Raw genomic sequence first — 17,343 nt, forward strand, 5'->3', positions numbered from 1 at the left:
TAAGGTTCAGATAGGCTAAAGGCATTTCGCTATGTACAAGTACTTTGGGTGCAGCTAATCTTCCCAAAAAGCCTTCAATCGCTGCCGTTTACTGCCCTCCTCGTTTCTCAATCTCAATTATAAATGTGAATAAACTGGACTTCGTTTCCCCTGGAAGTCTCACATACTGGCAAACAGACTCACGAAAGCTCCCAGACCTTATTGATTTTGCGGTGACAAAAAACATACCTCGCAATCTAATAAGTGCCAAAGCAGTCTCGGACTTATCATCAGACCACTTGCCTGTGTTTCTAACGCTTCTTCAAAGCCCAGAAATAACCAAACACCCCTTCAGCCTGACGACGCCAAAAACGAACTGGCTAAAATACAAAAAGTAACATGGAATCGGACATCGACTACACTATGAGCGGCCTGGAAGAAGTACTCATTGCGGCAGCTAATATCTCTACTCCTCATGGGAAAGAAGTAGACCGAAACAAATATTTCAAATCTAATCAGCAAATCGAACAGCTGGAGCGAGAAAAGAGGCACACGTGTCGTGATTGGCAAAAAAAAGCAGATAACCAGCTTCAAAACAACGACTTAGGGAAGCAACCCGATCACTCGACCAGTCTCTTCACCAACAGGAAGAAAATGCACAGCTGAGGTACATCGAGAATCTCTTGCCAACAAGCACAAAGTACCCCCTGTGGAGGGGTCCTAAGATCTAAGACCCAAATCTTAACGCCCCATTTGTATGACGTGGTACCATTTTGGATGCGTTCGTGTCGAGAACACCCAGACGCCAAAGGATGGGAATGCTTCTTCTGCAGTAAACAGCCACCTGACACAACCACCGGATGTGTCACCGGATCTACCGACACTCAACGGAAACCCGGATGACTGGCCTGCGTTTCTCAGTGCCCACGAAAAAAGCACCACAGTTACTGGGTGTTCCGATGTCGAGAATAGGTATGCTACGACTCCAAAAATGCCTTAAAGAATAGGCACTCAAACTGGAGAGAGATAAGCTTTTGCTTCCGACGTCAGTAGCACGCTGAAGACGTTCTTCCGACGCCCCGATCTAGTAAGATAGATTAATTGAAAAGGCGAGAAAAACCTCTATAAACAAGGAAAGACTTGACACTCTTATCGAAAACGCCCTGTCAGTACGAAATATTTGTGCTACCATGGATGCATGCAAATTAAATGAACACCTAAACAATCCCTTGCTGTTGAGAGAGCTGGCAGAAAAGTTGCCCAGCCATTACAAACTGACTTGAGTTATGCACCCGAAAGACCCTAGCGCTGCATCAATAAGGGCGTTCAGCGACTGGTTCTATACAATCGCCGAAGCAGCATCCACAGTGACACCATCAATATACTTCAGGTCCAGCCAAGTAACACAGCCATGTCCAATATAGCATGGACCAGAGGTCGGCAAGGCCCTAACTTGGGGGCATAGGAAATTTCTCTGCCCGAGCTCTGCCACACACACACACAGTATAAATGTGTGAAACGTCATGCTCAAAGCCTACTTTGTGCTATTCGTTACTAACACTAATGCGGTAAAATCATGAAAAGAAACAGAAAATTGTTTGAGAATACAGGATTTGCTTTAAATTCTTAAAGATCATAGACGAAAAATTCTTCAAAATTTTAAACGTCCAACGTATACCTCGGTAGTCTGGATGCTATCTGCATGCTGTGGACGAATCTAATGATACGTACGGAGAACGAATCCGTTTGCTTCACGGTATCAAGAGTATCCATCATAGCAAAACATGAGGGAGTCAACCTATAAACACACTTATCTACATAAATACTCTTATATACACGCAATTATTACCGATTGTGTTATACTATACATTGATGCTTTATCAATGGTGCTAATTGGAACGGACAATTGTAAGCTAGCCGTTACACAGAAAATAAGAGAAGAAAGGTGGACAGACCCCATCGCATCCACCACTGTCAATGGCCCAAAAAATAAAAAGGCCGTTAAGGAAAGCTTCAACATAAAATCCGTCATTCCAAGGACACTTCGCTCTAACGAAGATGAAAAATCTTGTAAAATCATGAAAGAAACTTGCATTAAAATCGACGAACGATACGAAAATTGCCTTCTTTGGCTTTAGGTCGACCTAAGTATTTCCTAAGTTACAAACGCGCTTAGTCGAATCAATTGCTAAAATTGAAAGAGAGCCAGATCTACGAGGGAAAATTCAGGACCGAATTGACAATCTACAAAATAAAGGTTACGCCGTCGAGCTGTCGGAAAATGAAAATGCATACCACAACTTGGTATCTTCCAAGTGTCGAATCAATCAAGATTCGACTGGATTCGAAACATGGCGGTCGGGAATCGGATGGGTTGACAAACTACCCGAACCTTTACAGATATGTTGGCCCAATTGTTTGTATATATTCACCCAGGCTAAGTCCGTGCATATTCCACGACATTACTCGCCATTATTGAATACAGCCGACAGCGTCGAACTATACACTTTTGTTCATGCGAGGGAATATGCGGCTGGTTGCTACCTCCGGGTTATTAAAGGATCAGACATCACGACAAATCTGGTCATAGGCAAGTGTAAAGTCTTTCCCTTGAAACCGCTTTCGATACCACGAATGGAACTGTTAGCTGCCGTCGTTGGCGTCCGCCTAACTCATAAAACACAACTCATTCGAAACTTCTAGCCACCAGAGTATAGCCACCCACTCCCACTCCGTCCTTTGGATGTTTTTGTTTTTTTTTAAGAGAACCTAAAGCATCTCTTTTCGCTACTTTGTACAGCAGGTTCTTTTCTTGGTTTTAAGTCGTTACTTGCTACTTTGTACAGCAGGTTCTTTTCTTGGTTTTAAGTCGTTACTTGTTTATAAACATAATATTGAGGGAAATACGTAGAACTCGCAACTTGGGCTACTTAGCTATGAGACGGAGCATAGCAAGCTACGAGCAAATAAAATAACCCCAACGAGCCTGAGCTGCAAGATATGTACGTGTGTTCCTTACGCCCATGCTTATGAGAAATATTTGAATTGTACCGCCTAAAAATATTATCGCTCTGTTAAGTACTCGTTCTAGTTACTCGCTGCGTCGCAGTTTCGAATGAAAGAAGAGAAGGAGCAGATAGAAACTAGTAATAAATGAACTTCCATTGAATTCGGCTGATGCGTTTCTACTGGGAGCATAGTTGCTGGCCTGAAAAGGCATTTTCACAGTTTGCCAATTCGGAGCCAACACTTGGATTACTATTTCATCGGAGAACGTTTTCAGGATGATTTCTCCTCGGCATTTCGCCTTTAAGATTTTCACGTACATGATGAAGGTCGCTGTGGCACGGTAAAGACGTTTCCTGCTTGAAAACGACTCCAATTTAGTTTCAAAAAATCTGGTCTGTATACTCTCGTACATATAGAGATAGCGCATACTATGCGCCGCATAGCCTTGACACAAGCTCAAGCGTAATGTGCCTCTCAAACTTTATGGCCCGACGAGGAACACCCAGAGAAATATACTCGGATAATGGAACCCATTTCAAAGCAACTGAAAAAGTTGTCAGGGATGAGCTGAAGAATGTAGACTTCCACAACCTAACCGTCAAATACGATGAGATTAGATGGAACTTCAATCCTTTAGCGATCAGGCCAATGAGGTAGCTGATCTTTTCTGGAAATGCCATATTTACTCGTCGCTCAAAGTGGTTCCCGAAGCGGCCACCATTGGCAATCGGCAGAGACGACGTATAATCGATGTAGCCACAGTCGAGGACGGGCAGGTGTATTCGGCTACAGTGGTGGACCATGGTGTGGCTAGCAACAAAAATAGCAGTGTTAGACTTGAAGAATGGATAAACACCTGCAGGCATTTATGGGGGAGAGAATGTTAGCGTCTACACTACAGCTACAACTAAATAGATCAGTGCCACCACGAGACCGTGGATGGTAGCAGTACTTAAGGTCACCGATATTTAGTTGAACAGTTATCGAACCCAAATATCACCTCTAATCGTTACCAGTGTCATTATAAGCCAAAAAGAACAAGAACAACATTTTTTAAAGATTGACAATTTTGATTAATTAAATATTGAAATATCATAAAAGCGTACTATAGACACTTGTTTTCTTGCACTACATATCCAAGGCTGCAAAAGACGGAAATTAGAAGATCACTTTGGAGGAAGGAAGCAAAAAGTACACCGCCCTAACTGTACTAAAGAAAGGCCTATACCAATTGAAGGTGATGCCGTTCGGGTTGCACTTAGCCTCGGCAACGTTCCAGAGGGCCCTTGACCAGCCCAAGGCCTTCAGCAGTCCATATCAGGCCCGTTCAGGAGGGTAAATGCGGCGAACCTGAGGATAAATGCGGAAAAGCGTCATATCTATAGCAGTACCAACGTAACGGGAGTACGCCAGTTTATCGTGATTTCTTTATGGTATCGGCGTTTCGTCCCAGGCTTCGTAGGAATCACGAAGCCACTGAACGATTAGAAAAGGACGGAAAAGGAGGACATCGGAATGAACAGCCTGATACCAGGAGGCTGTCAATGTGAGCCACTGAAGTCACGGATAGCAAAAGATCCCGTGCTGGCATGCCCAGATTTTGGAAAAAGATTCGTGCCGCAAACGGACGCCAGCGACTAGGGCGTCGGTGCGGTCCTGACGCAAGACTCCAAGGAGGTTCAACGAGAGATCGCCTACGCCAGTCGAACCTTGATAGGGGCGGAAAGAACTACTCGACAACTGAAAAGGAAAACCTCTCCATACTATGAGCGATTAGGCAGTTGAGACCCCAAATGGAGCGATATACATTCGACGTAATCACGGCTTACATGGCGCTGAAATGGCTGAAGAACATTGATAGTCCGCTTGAGAGAATAGCGAGATTGGTGTTTAAGTTGCAGCAAAACGAATACATCATCAGCTACCTGAAGGGAAAGCGTAAGGTGGTCGGAGACGCATTTTCCCACTAGCCAGTAATGGAAAAACTTTAAGCGCCACAGCAATAGAAAATGTAAAGAGCGTGTGGAAAATCGCGCTGAGAAACAAGACAATCGCCAAAGTGGCCGCCATATATTTCTGGCCAGTAATGCAGAGAGACATTCAAAGGTATGTCAGGAGATGAGAGACGTGCATGTCTCCTACGTTCAATGGCTCAGCTCACGACAAGTACAAGGGAGACCCCAAAACCCATGCATCATACAAAAGTGAGAGCGAGAAGCTTAAGGTTCAGATAGGCTAAAGGCATTTCGCTATGTACAAGTACTTTGGGTGCAGCTAATCTTCCCAAAAAGCCTCCGGTCAATAAAGACAACATGATCCGGGAGCGCCTCTGAGAGAGAGCGAGATTGAGCCATGCTCTAGAAAGAGTAATGCAGAAAGAGTAATAACCGACAACAGATAACAATTTTAAGTTTAGCTGCACCTTTAGCCATATATACATATAATTAACATTTTTCTATTCAGCTGATCCCAATAGCCAATTCCCAACAGCTGTTAATAAAACGAAACTTTATAAAGAATCTGCAGTACATATGCACGAACACTTTGATTGGGCTTACGCCTCTGAATCTCCATTCGGACTATCTCGGGAATTAGCATGGTCAAACCGGCAACAAATTTCTTTACAATAATCGTCTATGACACATCCAACCTATTGGATCTATTATAAGATCTATTATTAAGAGCAATCTATTATCTACAGCTGTGTCATGAAGAACTGAGGAGAATTAATAACTGAGGAGCTTCTAATTGGTGTTGCTGTGGTAACTTACTTACACCTACAAATTCATTAGTTACACAGCCACACAAAAAAAATATTTTTTAGGGTGTGGAGGTCAGACCATGTTTACCTTATGTTTTCAGAGTCGCTGAATCCAAATCCGAGGTCCAAAAAAGCCTAGCACGAGTTCTGACATAACATCATACAAAATAATATTCGAGTCCGGGGGTCAGACCATGTTCATTATATGTTTTCGGGGTCGCTAAATCCGCTTTCGAAGTCTAAAAAACTCCAGAATGTCAGGGTTCGACATAACCTCAAAAACTAGATAAAATTTTTCTTTTCCGAGAAAAAAAACAAAAACCCAATAACATATGGAAAACATGATCTGAGCCCAGTACTCGGAAGTACTGCAAAATGTCTATGTTATCTGAACGTTACAAAATGAAAGAGGTCCATCATATTTTTATGATGGGACGTTTATTATCCACAGAGTACAACTCAGAGTACATGTTTAAAAATAAAACTAATTGAATCACCTCGTTTGCAAACTAACACAGTATAAACAAATTGCGATTCTTATAACTGACATCGTATAATCATTTTTCTTTTGATAGTAAAAATAAACTAGTTCTTTTAGAATCTAAAGAGTTTTTCATGTGATGTTATTGGTGATAAGTGCTTTTCAAAAAGTTTTTCGCTTTGACTAGTTTTATGTATATTAAACTATTGCGAAATATACAGATTTTATGGCAAAGATATAATTTAATTAATCTTCCCCCTTTTTTTTAATCTTAAAAAGCTTTATTAATACACATGTAATAATTTTAAAAAAACTTAAAAAAAACGGAAGACTTCCTAAAAATACTTTTTGATTCCTAATTTATTAAAAATTTAAATTGTTTCATAAATTAATACCCGGTACTTGTTAAGTGCAACAGTTTCTTGGGTTCGCCCCAATGAACCCGATCTTCAACCCCCTAGTCGAGACATATTCTCTGTTGATACATACATAGACCTAGTCTATACTTAGTCTATGTCAATACAAACATGTTTGGACAGACAAACCACCTGTTTCAAATTTTCAAAAACACCTTCTCCGCAGTAACAAATGACATCTTTCTGTAACACTAGGTTAGAAAGTATATTTAAAAAGTTATAATACCCAATGATTGTAAATTTCAAAGATAAGTTGGAATAGTAAAAAAAAAGCGAAGTTTAAAGATTTTTAAAAGAGTAATTGAGATTATTATTTTTTTTTTAATATTTTACTTTAATATTTTTTTTTTTGTATACCCCTGCCTCTGCAAGTTTTTACTTCGCTAATTTCAGTGTGCAACGCAGTGAAAGAGACATCTCCGACCCTATGAAGTATAAAGTATAAGTATGACCAGGATCACCTCCGGAGTTAATAAAGGCATGTCCATCTGTTTTTCTGACTGTCCGTCTGTCTTTTTCTACGCCAACTATGAAACTTTGCACACTCCCTACTCTTCTTTGCACGCAGTATATTAGTCAGAACGGCCGGGGTCGGCCGACTATATCTTATAGCTGCCACGTAACTGCATGGGTATATCAACATGGGCTCCGCCCGAAGTTAGTTTTCTTTCTTGTTTTATGATTAACAGGCAATCTCCGGTACATACTTTTGTGTAGTGAATTCTGACAACCCAAAATGTGAATTTAATCCAGTTTCATTTTATGTCATCATGGTAATCCATAAATCTCTAAACCTGATACACAGATCCCGAAAACGTAAAGCTTATTGTTAAGCTACATTTTTAAGATCCAAAATTAAGGCTCATTAAATTAGAAGCTATCGTTTTCAAAAATAATGGAATATGAATTGAACAATTAATTCACTTTAAAAAGTAAACACCTGGAGCCTGTCTGTAAGTCAGGTGTGAGAGTCAAAAAAATGTGAAAAAAGAACACCGGGTATCATATAGTTAAAAATCTTGACTATACTTCCATTTTTTTTTAGTTTTATAAGCTTTCAAAACGCTATTAAATAACAAAACTTAATTATAGATTTTTTATCATTCTTTTGGCTTATATCTGAAAGTTCACTAGCGTTCAAATTAAATATTTTATCATTAATTTATGGACTTGAAGGTCAAATTTTCCAGACACTTCATTTATAAAATTAGTCTGATTTTTCAAGCTTTTTCGATGCCCACTAAGAAATAAATACGCTATTCAGCTGGTACAATGCTTTGATCTAAATCTGGCTTAGTGTCATCAGGATCCAAGCTTAAACATTCCGCAAAATAATGCTCCATTGAAGAATATACATGTTCAAGCACGCCTGATAAGTCATGGCTCTCATCTGCATAGGCCTAAAAAGAAGTCAGTTGGTTTAAATTAAAATAATATTTTGTAATTAACTAAGCTATTATACCTGATAACGATATAATATATTGGCGTCAGTCAATGACTTAGCTAATTTAACTCCGTGAACATAGGGAGCGGAAGAATCGGCTAATCCATGAATTAAGAAAAATGAGTTCGACTTTATAAGGCGCGCCCGCTGAGTTGCATCTGCTTCCACATATCCTTTGTAATTTTCAGAAGGTAATCCCAATATACGCTCAGTAAATGCAGAATCTGATAAAAAATGATTAAATTTTTATTATTTTTAAATTTTTTAGCCTTACTAAAATAAAGCCAATCTGCAATTGGAGAAATAGCGATGCCACATTTAAAAACATCCTGCTGTGTACCGAGAACCATTGATGTAACATAACCTCCATATCCCCAACCCCATATTCCTACTCGGGTTTCATCTAAAAAACCAATAGTATCGAGCAAATACCTTAAAATAGAAAAAATTCTAAAATTAATTCAAAATTGTCGTATTTAAGTTTATATCTAATTTCTTACCTTAATACAGATATTTGATCAACAACTTCTGCCCCGCCTAAATGGCGGTATAACGATTTCTTGCTGTGTCCTTTGGCACCTCTAACATCTAAACGTACATATATAATATCGTTTCTTGATGACATATAGGTTCCCCAGTCTATTTTGAACTTCTCTGAAACAGATTCTGAACCAGGGCGACCATTTCTAAAATAAATTTTTTATGGCGTATGTAAATGAATATTAATCTTCAACATGTATGTATGTATTAATTTTTATGATTTTAGTGTTTGTTAAGAATGGGGAAAGTTCCTCCAGAGATAGTGAAAAATTGTACATTAAGTATAATATGATAATTGATATAATAAGTTATAGACGCAAACTGCATTTTGCAACATAATGAATATGACCCCCAGTGGCAGAATTGAACTCTCTTATTTAATAACACAGGCCGACAATTTCGAATTTTTTTCTCCACGCATAAATTTTACTCCTCCATAACCTTTAGGACTCCCTGAACCAAAATCCAAAAAAACACAGGTTCCATCACCAACAGTTTGCGATGGACCACCGCGGTGCACCAAAGAAAATAAATTGAACAAATATTATTATAAATTGAATTATGTAGGCCGTGTAATTGACCATCATCGTTTTTAGTATAAATCATTTTTGAAATGTATGTATACCATCTCAAATTTAAAAATGACATCTAGCAGTTACCACATCTTTGGATTACGCATCCAAAGATGAATTAACCGATTTTATACCTTTATTTTTGTGCTTCTATGATTTTTCCCAAACAATATCCTATGGAGAATTATTTTTTTATACCCTTGAGGGTATTATAATTTTGTCCAAAAGTATGCAACGCAGTGAAGGAGACATCTCCGACCCTATAAAGCAGGGGTACCTACCAACCTACCAAATATCATAACGATCGGCCGACAACATCTTATACCTGCCATATAACTGAACGGTCAGAAAGGGTATTTGGTGTTTACTAAAAATAACAACTTTGGTATTTTTAAAGATAGAAGCTTGGGGCTTTTTTTTTAGTTTTTTTATTGTAATTAATTGGTTAATATATGAATTATATAATATGAAATTATATGGTTATATAATATGAAATTCTCATAGGGATTGGCCAACTATATCCGATTTTTACGATATACCATATATACGCTTTTATCTGCAAGGGTATATCAACTTCGGCTCCGCCCGAAGTTAGCTTTCTTTTCTTTATTGAAATCTGTAAATTGTACCATGGTTTTAGGGAAACGCTAAAAATAATATTATTATTATATTTATTATTGATTTATTTAATATTTTTGTCAATTTAATTGGATTTTTTAATCTCTCTTTTCTAAATGGCTATCTTTTAAATGGCTAGTAGCCTTAGAGACCAAGGTCTTAGGTAGCCATGACATTAAAAAAAATTAATCTAGATAGTTTGTAGAGAAGGTAAAGACTTTTTATTATGGCCGGTTGTATGTCCGAAGGGGGGTTGAAGTTGTGGTTTTGCCCAAGTGCAGAATTATGCAACATACATTTTTTGCTGAGTATTCATACCTTTACAGCTGTGGTCAGTCCAACAAGTCAGTCCAATCTTCATAGCTTTCCGGAGCAATAGTGTGCCATTCCATTCCGCCCATTCCTTTCTTTCACACACTTTTACTCCGGAGCGCTAGTTAACTTGTTTTAGGAAAAGCGTTATAACTTCAACAATTTTCATAATTTCGAAATGAAATTGGTCTCGTTTTATTTAAAATTAACAGGACAATATTGATGTGTGTCAAAAATGATACCATTTCTTGGAAATTGTACCGAAAAAATGACGTCAAAGTTTGAAAAACATGACAAAAATTCAAAAATGTCAGTTTCTTTTGTAAAATTTGTATCCTTTCTGTTTAAATAAATTAAAGATGTATTTTTTTTTCAAAAGCTACAACATTTTACTATTGAAAAACGTAAAAAAATTGAAAATCGGCCTAAAATTACGTGTTCAGGAATTTTTAAGAGCAAAACACTTTTGAAAAACCGTTTTTTCGAAATAAATCAAGATTTGAGGGTGTATGAAAAATTTAAAAAATGGTTTTATACTATACTCGACCTAATGAACAATTCCTACTAGGTCTCTTCAAAAGTTTGAAATCACTGATCTTTGTCCCAATACCGTAAGTGACTGGGACAGTCATACTTTTAATTTGGAGTCCAAGTTTGGTCTTAGAAAACAGAACATTTTTTTAAGACTTTGAGATCTATCTCAATAAAAATTATTATATGTAAATATGTATTAATAGTTATAACACAAAATATATTAATGGTTATAATGATTTTAGAATATAAGTTAACTGAAGTTAACGGCGCAGCGGCAATGTCCGATTATTTAAGAGCTCGCTCTGGCCAAACTGCTGACACAGCGTCTGGCCGGATGCCCATACGTAGCGGCGAGCACTGCATATTTGCGTGGCCGCTATGAAATAAGTTTTGTTAGCTTTAAGTTTCAGTTTGTATCAGAGCCTCAAACAATAAAGAGCACTTAAAATCAATACTCCGGCACAGCCGTCAAAGTCAATTCACTTATTAAACATTGGTTGCTGTACCTCAAGAGCAGTAACAACGGAGTTAGTAACTCCCACCCTAACTTCCTGCTAAGAAGGAAGAAACCCCTCGTCAACCGCCAGGGCCCATAATCTTATCATCACCTGCAATGACGACAACCCCTTGGCAAGCGCCAGGGCTCATCTTCTCCTGGGACGACACCGCCATCAGTGAGGTATTCCCAAATACTCTATCACACCTCTACTACACCCATACTTTAATTACTGGCGCCGAACGAAAAAATCATGTGAGTGAGCCCTTTAATCTAAATACCCTCTATGTCTAAATAAATTTTTTGTATAAAAAAGAAAAGACAAGAATAGTGAAATATTGTTCCTTACACTGACAGCTAAAAAACTGCAGACCCATTACCTTTTTCAATTTAATTAATTTACATAAATTGGTTGACGGTTTAGCGTTAACTCATTTTATTTTTATAAAATTTTTATAATCCATTTTTGGGATATTTACTTCCCAATATTGTTTGCATTTCTTTTTTGTGTGAATAAATAAATAAGTATTACTATATAACACAAAAAGTGCGGAATGAAAATTCTTAGCCAAGACGAAAGAATCGCTGGCAAAAAATTTAATTTTCGAACCAAATTAATTCATATAATTGTGTGTATTTAATTCAGCTTTTATATGTCTCTTTTGATACACAAGAATTCTTGGTATTAGCCGCGCAGTTTTGGTAATTTATTTTTCTTTTCCGTTTCGTATCCCCACTCCGTTTTCGGAAATACAGCTCAGCTCCCGCTTCAGCTCAGCTCCCGCGGCCCCCTTACCAGCCCAATCGCCTCTGTCGGCATATAATTCATGCATGAATTTATTTTTTTTTTTTGCCCGATTTTATAGCTACAGCTCAACATCCCAAAAAGCGCTAGCGCTAGCGCTCTCAAACTCGCGAACACGGCTTTCAGCATGGAACAAATGACAGCCACTATACAGGCGGCCGTTCAACATGCTGTTCAAAAAGCCAATATTGAAAACCAGCGTAGGGAAAACGAACTGCGCCTGGCTATACACCGGCTGACCAAACGGGTCGAAGCAAAAGAAATCGCTCCCGCCCAAGCGGAAGCTCCCCAAATCAAAGCATATGAACCTATATAAATTAGGGACGACGTCAAATGTGACGAGCCCCTAGATGCCGTCAATTGCCTGCCCGAATTTACGAGAGCACAAGACGCGTATGTCTCGACTCGATGTACGACTCGACTACAGTATAGTGATAAGCGTCAGATTCACTTTATCGAGCAGGTACTCAGGGAAATATGACCCTCCTACAATACTATGACGAGGTCGAGAAAAAACTCACCTTGCTTACCAATAAGGCCACCATGTCGTACGAAGCCTCTGCGGCAAAAGTTTTTTGTGACAAATTCCGGGATGACGCACACCGAGTTTTTTTCTCGGGACTCAAGCGCAGCCTCACGGATGTCCTTTTTCGGCAAAGCCGAAAGATATTCCTTCAGCTCTCGCTTTGGCGCAAGAAGTGGAATCTAACCACGAATCGTACTCTTTCGCGGCTTCATTTGCCAAAAGACAGGAGGACAAGGACAAAAAACAACATCCAAAGGCGCAAGAATACCGACAGGCTTCTTCGCAGGCAAATGCACATTCAAACGCTGGCAAAAATCCGTACTACGCCAAGCAACACAAGGCGCAGGTACATGCTGCCCCACACAGTGGAGGCACCCCTGAACCCATGGACATTGACCCATCGCTGTCCAAGATGCTTAAACCATCCCAAGCCCCGGCATACCAAAACAGGAAGCCGGCTGAGTCCGATCGATATGCCCCATACAAAAGGCAGAAGGTTAACCTCGTCGCGCAGGGCGCAGGCGAAACCGGGGTGAAATATACTGCCGCAGCTTCAAGCGCGGCTCAAGAAATTGACGACGATGCCTTTAAGGATTACGATTCAGACGTCATTAATTTTGTAGGGGAAAGTCCCTGCTACCCGTCATCAGACAAAGAGTAGCAGGTGTAGAAATGAAGCTTTAAATAGACACGAGCGCGTCAAAAAATTGCATCCGTCCATACGAAGGGTTCAGAGGCGTCCGCCCAGTAGATTCGGCATTTTCGGTACATTCTATCCATGGCGTTACCACGATTACAAAAAAATGCTTCATATCCCTGTTTAACTTGAAGGCTACGTTCTTAATCTTACCAGATTTGTCCTCCTTTGGTGCCATTATCGGCCTGATCTATTAAAACAGGCAGGAGCATCATTTGATTTAGCTTCCGGCCACCTCAAATGGGGCTCCGAGGTAGAAAAGCTAGATTACAATAATGCCCCAATGTAAATTTCACTGAGTTGGACTGCTCCAGCGCACCACCTTTAGTCAGAAAAACATTTTCAAAAATGCTAAGCGACAGGAAAAATGCCTTCGCGAACCTAAATGAGGCGTTACCTTACAACACGTCAGTGGTAGCCACCATCAGGACAGTTGATGAGGAGCCCATTTATGCCAGACCCTATCCGTACCCGATGGGAGCGGCAGAATTCGTTAATGGCGAAATTCAAGACCAACTAAAAAACGGCATAATCCAGAAGTCGCGATCGCCCTACAATAACCCAATATGGGTAGTAGACAAAAAGGACACCGACGAATCTGGTAACCGTAAAATGCGGCTGGTATTAGGCTTTCGAAAGTTAAACGAGAGGACAATACCGGATCGCTACCCCATGGCAATTATCTCTATGATACAAGGGAATTTATACTAGGGCGGTTATACTTTATACTGGCTACCACCAAACTATACTGGCAGTACGAGACCGTGAAAAAACTTCCTTTTCCGTAAACGGGGGAAAATACGACTTTCGGCGACTGCCATTCGGGTTGAGGAATGCTGCCAGCATCTTTCAAAGAACCATCGACGACATACTGCGAGAGCAGATTGGCAAATTTTGCTACGTCTATATCGATGATGTTATCGTCTTCTCAGCAAGAGGGGCGACCCATTACTATGATCTTTAGGACCTTAAAGAACAGAGAGGTTAACTACGTTACCAACGAAAGGGAGCTGTTAGCCATAGTTTGGGCGCTAGAAAAGCTGCGTCACTACCTATATGGGGTCAAAGATTTAAACGTCTACACTGACCACCAACCGCTGATCTACGCGGTGTCGGATTCTAATCCGAACCCAAAAATTAAAAGATGGAAAGAAAGCATCGTCGAGTGTGGTGCCAAAGTCGATTACAAGGCCAACCTCGTTGCGAATGCCCTCTCGAGTCAACAACTCAACGTTGTAGAAGAGGAGGAGGCATTTTCAAGCGCGGCCACAATTCACAGTGAGCTGTCGCTAACCCACACCATCCAATCCACGGACAAGCCTCTCAATTGCTTTCAAAACCAGATAATTCTGGAGGAAGCCCGCTCTCCGTTAAATCGCAGCTTCGTTCTCTTTGGAAACAAGAGACGGCATATTATTGACTTCACTTGCTAGGAGTCATTGCTGGAGGAGCTCGCAGACGTACTTGTTCCTAAAGGCGTAAACGCCATTCATTTTTGCAATCGATGAAAGGCGGGAAATTCTCACTGTCGAGCATAACAGAGCTCACAGATCTGCCCAAGAGAACGTGAAGCAAGTACTTTCTGAGTACTACTTCCCAAAAATGACCAAGCTAGCGAACGAAATAGTCGCTTCGTGCAAGACTTGCGCCAAAGCTAAATACGACAGACATCCAAAGAGACATGAGCTTGGCAAAACACCAATCCCATCTCAAGTAGGAGAAATGCTGCACATAGACATCTTCTCCACGGATAAAAAGTATTTCCTTACGTGCATCGACAAATTCACGAAATTTGCCGTTGTCCAACCAGTTCCCTCTAGAACTATAGGGGATCTCAAACCAGCGCTACTACAGCTGATGAATATTTTCCCCAAGGCCAAAGTCATATATTGCTACAACGAACTATCGTTGAACTCGCACACTATCGTTGAAGCATGCTGGAAAACCACTTCGGCGTTAGCATCTCAAATGCTCCGCCCCTACACAGTGTCTCCAACGGACAAGTGGAGCGCTTCCACAGAAGCTTGGTAGAGCTTGCTAGATGCCTTTAAATCGATAAAGGCATCAGTGATACCGTAGAGCTGATTCTTCTGGCAACGGCCAGACATAACAAGTCTATTCATTTGGTCATCGACAAGAGGCCGGCTGACGTGGTTCAGACACAATCAAATGAGCCACAATACGAAATACAGGATAGGATGAAACTCGCCCAAGCCAAGCTCCGGGACATGGAAAACGCTTCCCGCCAAAATAGAGTGTTCGAAATAGTGGTCCACAAAGACAACCTTAGGTAGGCCGTGACTATATTATCGCTCGCCTGATAATTTTTCATTTTATATTATCTTTTTCCCTAGCCACTTGTATAAGTTTTGCTTCCATTATTATTTTAATGGTGGTGCTTTGGTGGTGGGCTACCCAATCTCAACAAAATTCACAGCATATCCAAATTACAGGTTTTCAACCATATCCCAGATTTTCCTTTTGGCCGCAACATCGGCACACGTCATGGACTATTCCAAAGGACTATACATTCCCATCGTTGATGGCCGAATTCTTGTATGGAAGGAATTCGCATTTATAAAACACTCAGCGAATCTCTCGGAATATAGGCGTGTCATCGAAGAAACTAATGGGATGACAACACGTTCCCTCATTCTCACATGCAGAAACTCCTAGTTGTTGATGTCGCCCACCTACGCGACCAGATCGACTCGTTGAGCATCCATCATAGGGTATCAAGAAGCTTAGACTTAGAAGCTTCTATGATGCATAGGGTTAAAAGTAGTGGCAGGAACGCCAGACGCCGAGGACTTTCAAAAAAAAAAAAATCTAAAGAATTCCAATTAATAAATGCAATAGGCAAATTAATATTAACTATAAAGTACAAATCCAAATCAAAAAAATTTCTGCTACCTTCAACCAACTTCTGAGGTCAGCGAAAAAGTCCCAAATTGATACAGGGTACCTATTCGAGATGCTTTTAACTCGGAATAGGCTGATAGCAATGGAGCTGCAGGGTTTAATGCTAGCAGTTGCACATGCCAAGGTTAATGTTGTTAGCCCCAGCATCCTAGATCATGCAGACCTAGAAGGTGTGTGGATGAAAGAGCCCACCGATACCGTGATTAGAGATGTTTTGTCCGTATCGTCCGTTAAAATTTTACAGTCCGATAATATCTTACATTCTATCTTTAAGTTTCCGAAAATAAAGTCGGCCTGCAGCAAGATCACCGTTTTCCCGGTGTCACATCACGACACCATACTCAGGCTGGAAGACAACGAAAAAGATCATGCGCCCAAGAGCTTCACGCTGGAGGCACGGCGCATTGCGAGATCCAACAAAGCGATTTACACCCCATCACTTGTGTTGGGGTGAGCGGATAGTAATTGTAAATAATCGCCCGGCTCGCGTGTGTGTGGATAATGGCACCTGTGTCCATATAAGGGGCACATATCTCGTCACCTTTGACAAGAGCGCCATTGTCAAGGAAACTCATTTGGTCAATCATGATACAGCCCAGAAGAGGGCTCCAGGAGTGGCCACACCACCTTCCCTGAACGTCACTAAGGAACGTAACATTCTCAGTCTTCCTTACCTTCACCGGTTGAGTGAACGTAACCTGGAACATATTAAGGAGTTCGGGAAGAAGATTAACCACCATCAGTTATATTAGTTGGTGTTCATAGCCGGAGCAATGCGCTGCGCTTTAATTTGCATCGGCTTGACTTATCGGCGAGTCACTCAGGCTCCAAGAACCGCGGCCCAACTAAAGGAAATGATTGCCCAAATAGGGTCGGCCGAGGGCGGCCTCATTCTTGAAGGGGGAGTATTTAACTGAAGTTGGCAAGCGCCAGGGCTCATCTTCTCCTGGGACGACACCTCCATCAGCGAGGGATTTCCAAATACTCTATCACACCCCTACTACACTCATACTTTAATTGCTTATATATGTAAGAGAACGGCACGGGTGGCACTTTCCGACACACTGTGTATACCCATAAAAATTTGTGTGTGAGTACCACTCTCCACACATAAGACAAAAGGCAATAACGACACACACAATTTTTGTAAGAGTACAAAGTGTGTTTTGCCTTTCTTGCGATCGTGATTTTGTGCCTGTGTGTCTTAAGACGCAAAACACCGGGTATGTTT

General features: G+C 40.6%; 1 protein-coding gene across 3 annotated transcripts in view; it reads right to left on the minus strand.

Moving 5' to 3' along the window:
* Positions 1–6,152: 6,152 nt before the first annotated feature.
* Positions 6,153–17,343, minus strand: part of LOC108133741 (dipeptidyl peptidase 4) — a 225,790-nt gene continuing 214,599 nt past the window's right edge. For all 3 annotated transcript variants that reach the window (XM_070278426.1, XM_070278427.1, XM_070278428.1), the window contains 4 exons: positions 8,591–8,776; positions 8,365–8,522; positions 8,109–8,314; positions 6,153–8,046 (listed from right to left, as the gene is read on the minus strand). In XM_070278426.1, the coding sequence (XP_070134527.1) occupies positions 7,903–8,046; positions 8,109–8,314; positions 8,365–8,522; positions 8,591–8,776 (694 nt within the window). In that variant the 3' untranslated portion in view covers positions 6,153–7,902. The remainder of the gene's footprint in view (positions 8,047–8,108; positions 8,315–8,364; positions 8,523–8,590; positions 8,777–17,343) is intronic.

Source organism: Drosophila bipectinata, chromosome 2R (genome assembly GCF_030179905.1).
Source record: "Drosophila bipectinata strain 14024-0381.07 chromosome 2R, DbipHiC1v2, whole genome shotgun sequence".
NCBI classification, from domain to species: Eukaryota; Metazoa; Arthropoda; class Insecta; order Diptera; family Drosophilidae; genus Drosophila; species Drosophila bipectinata.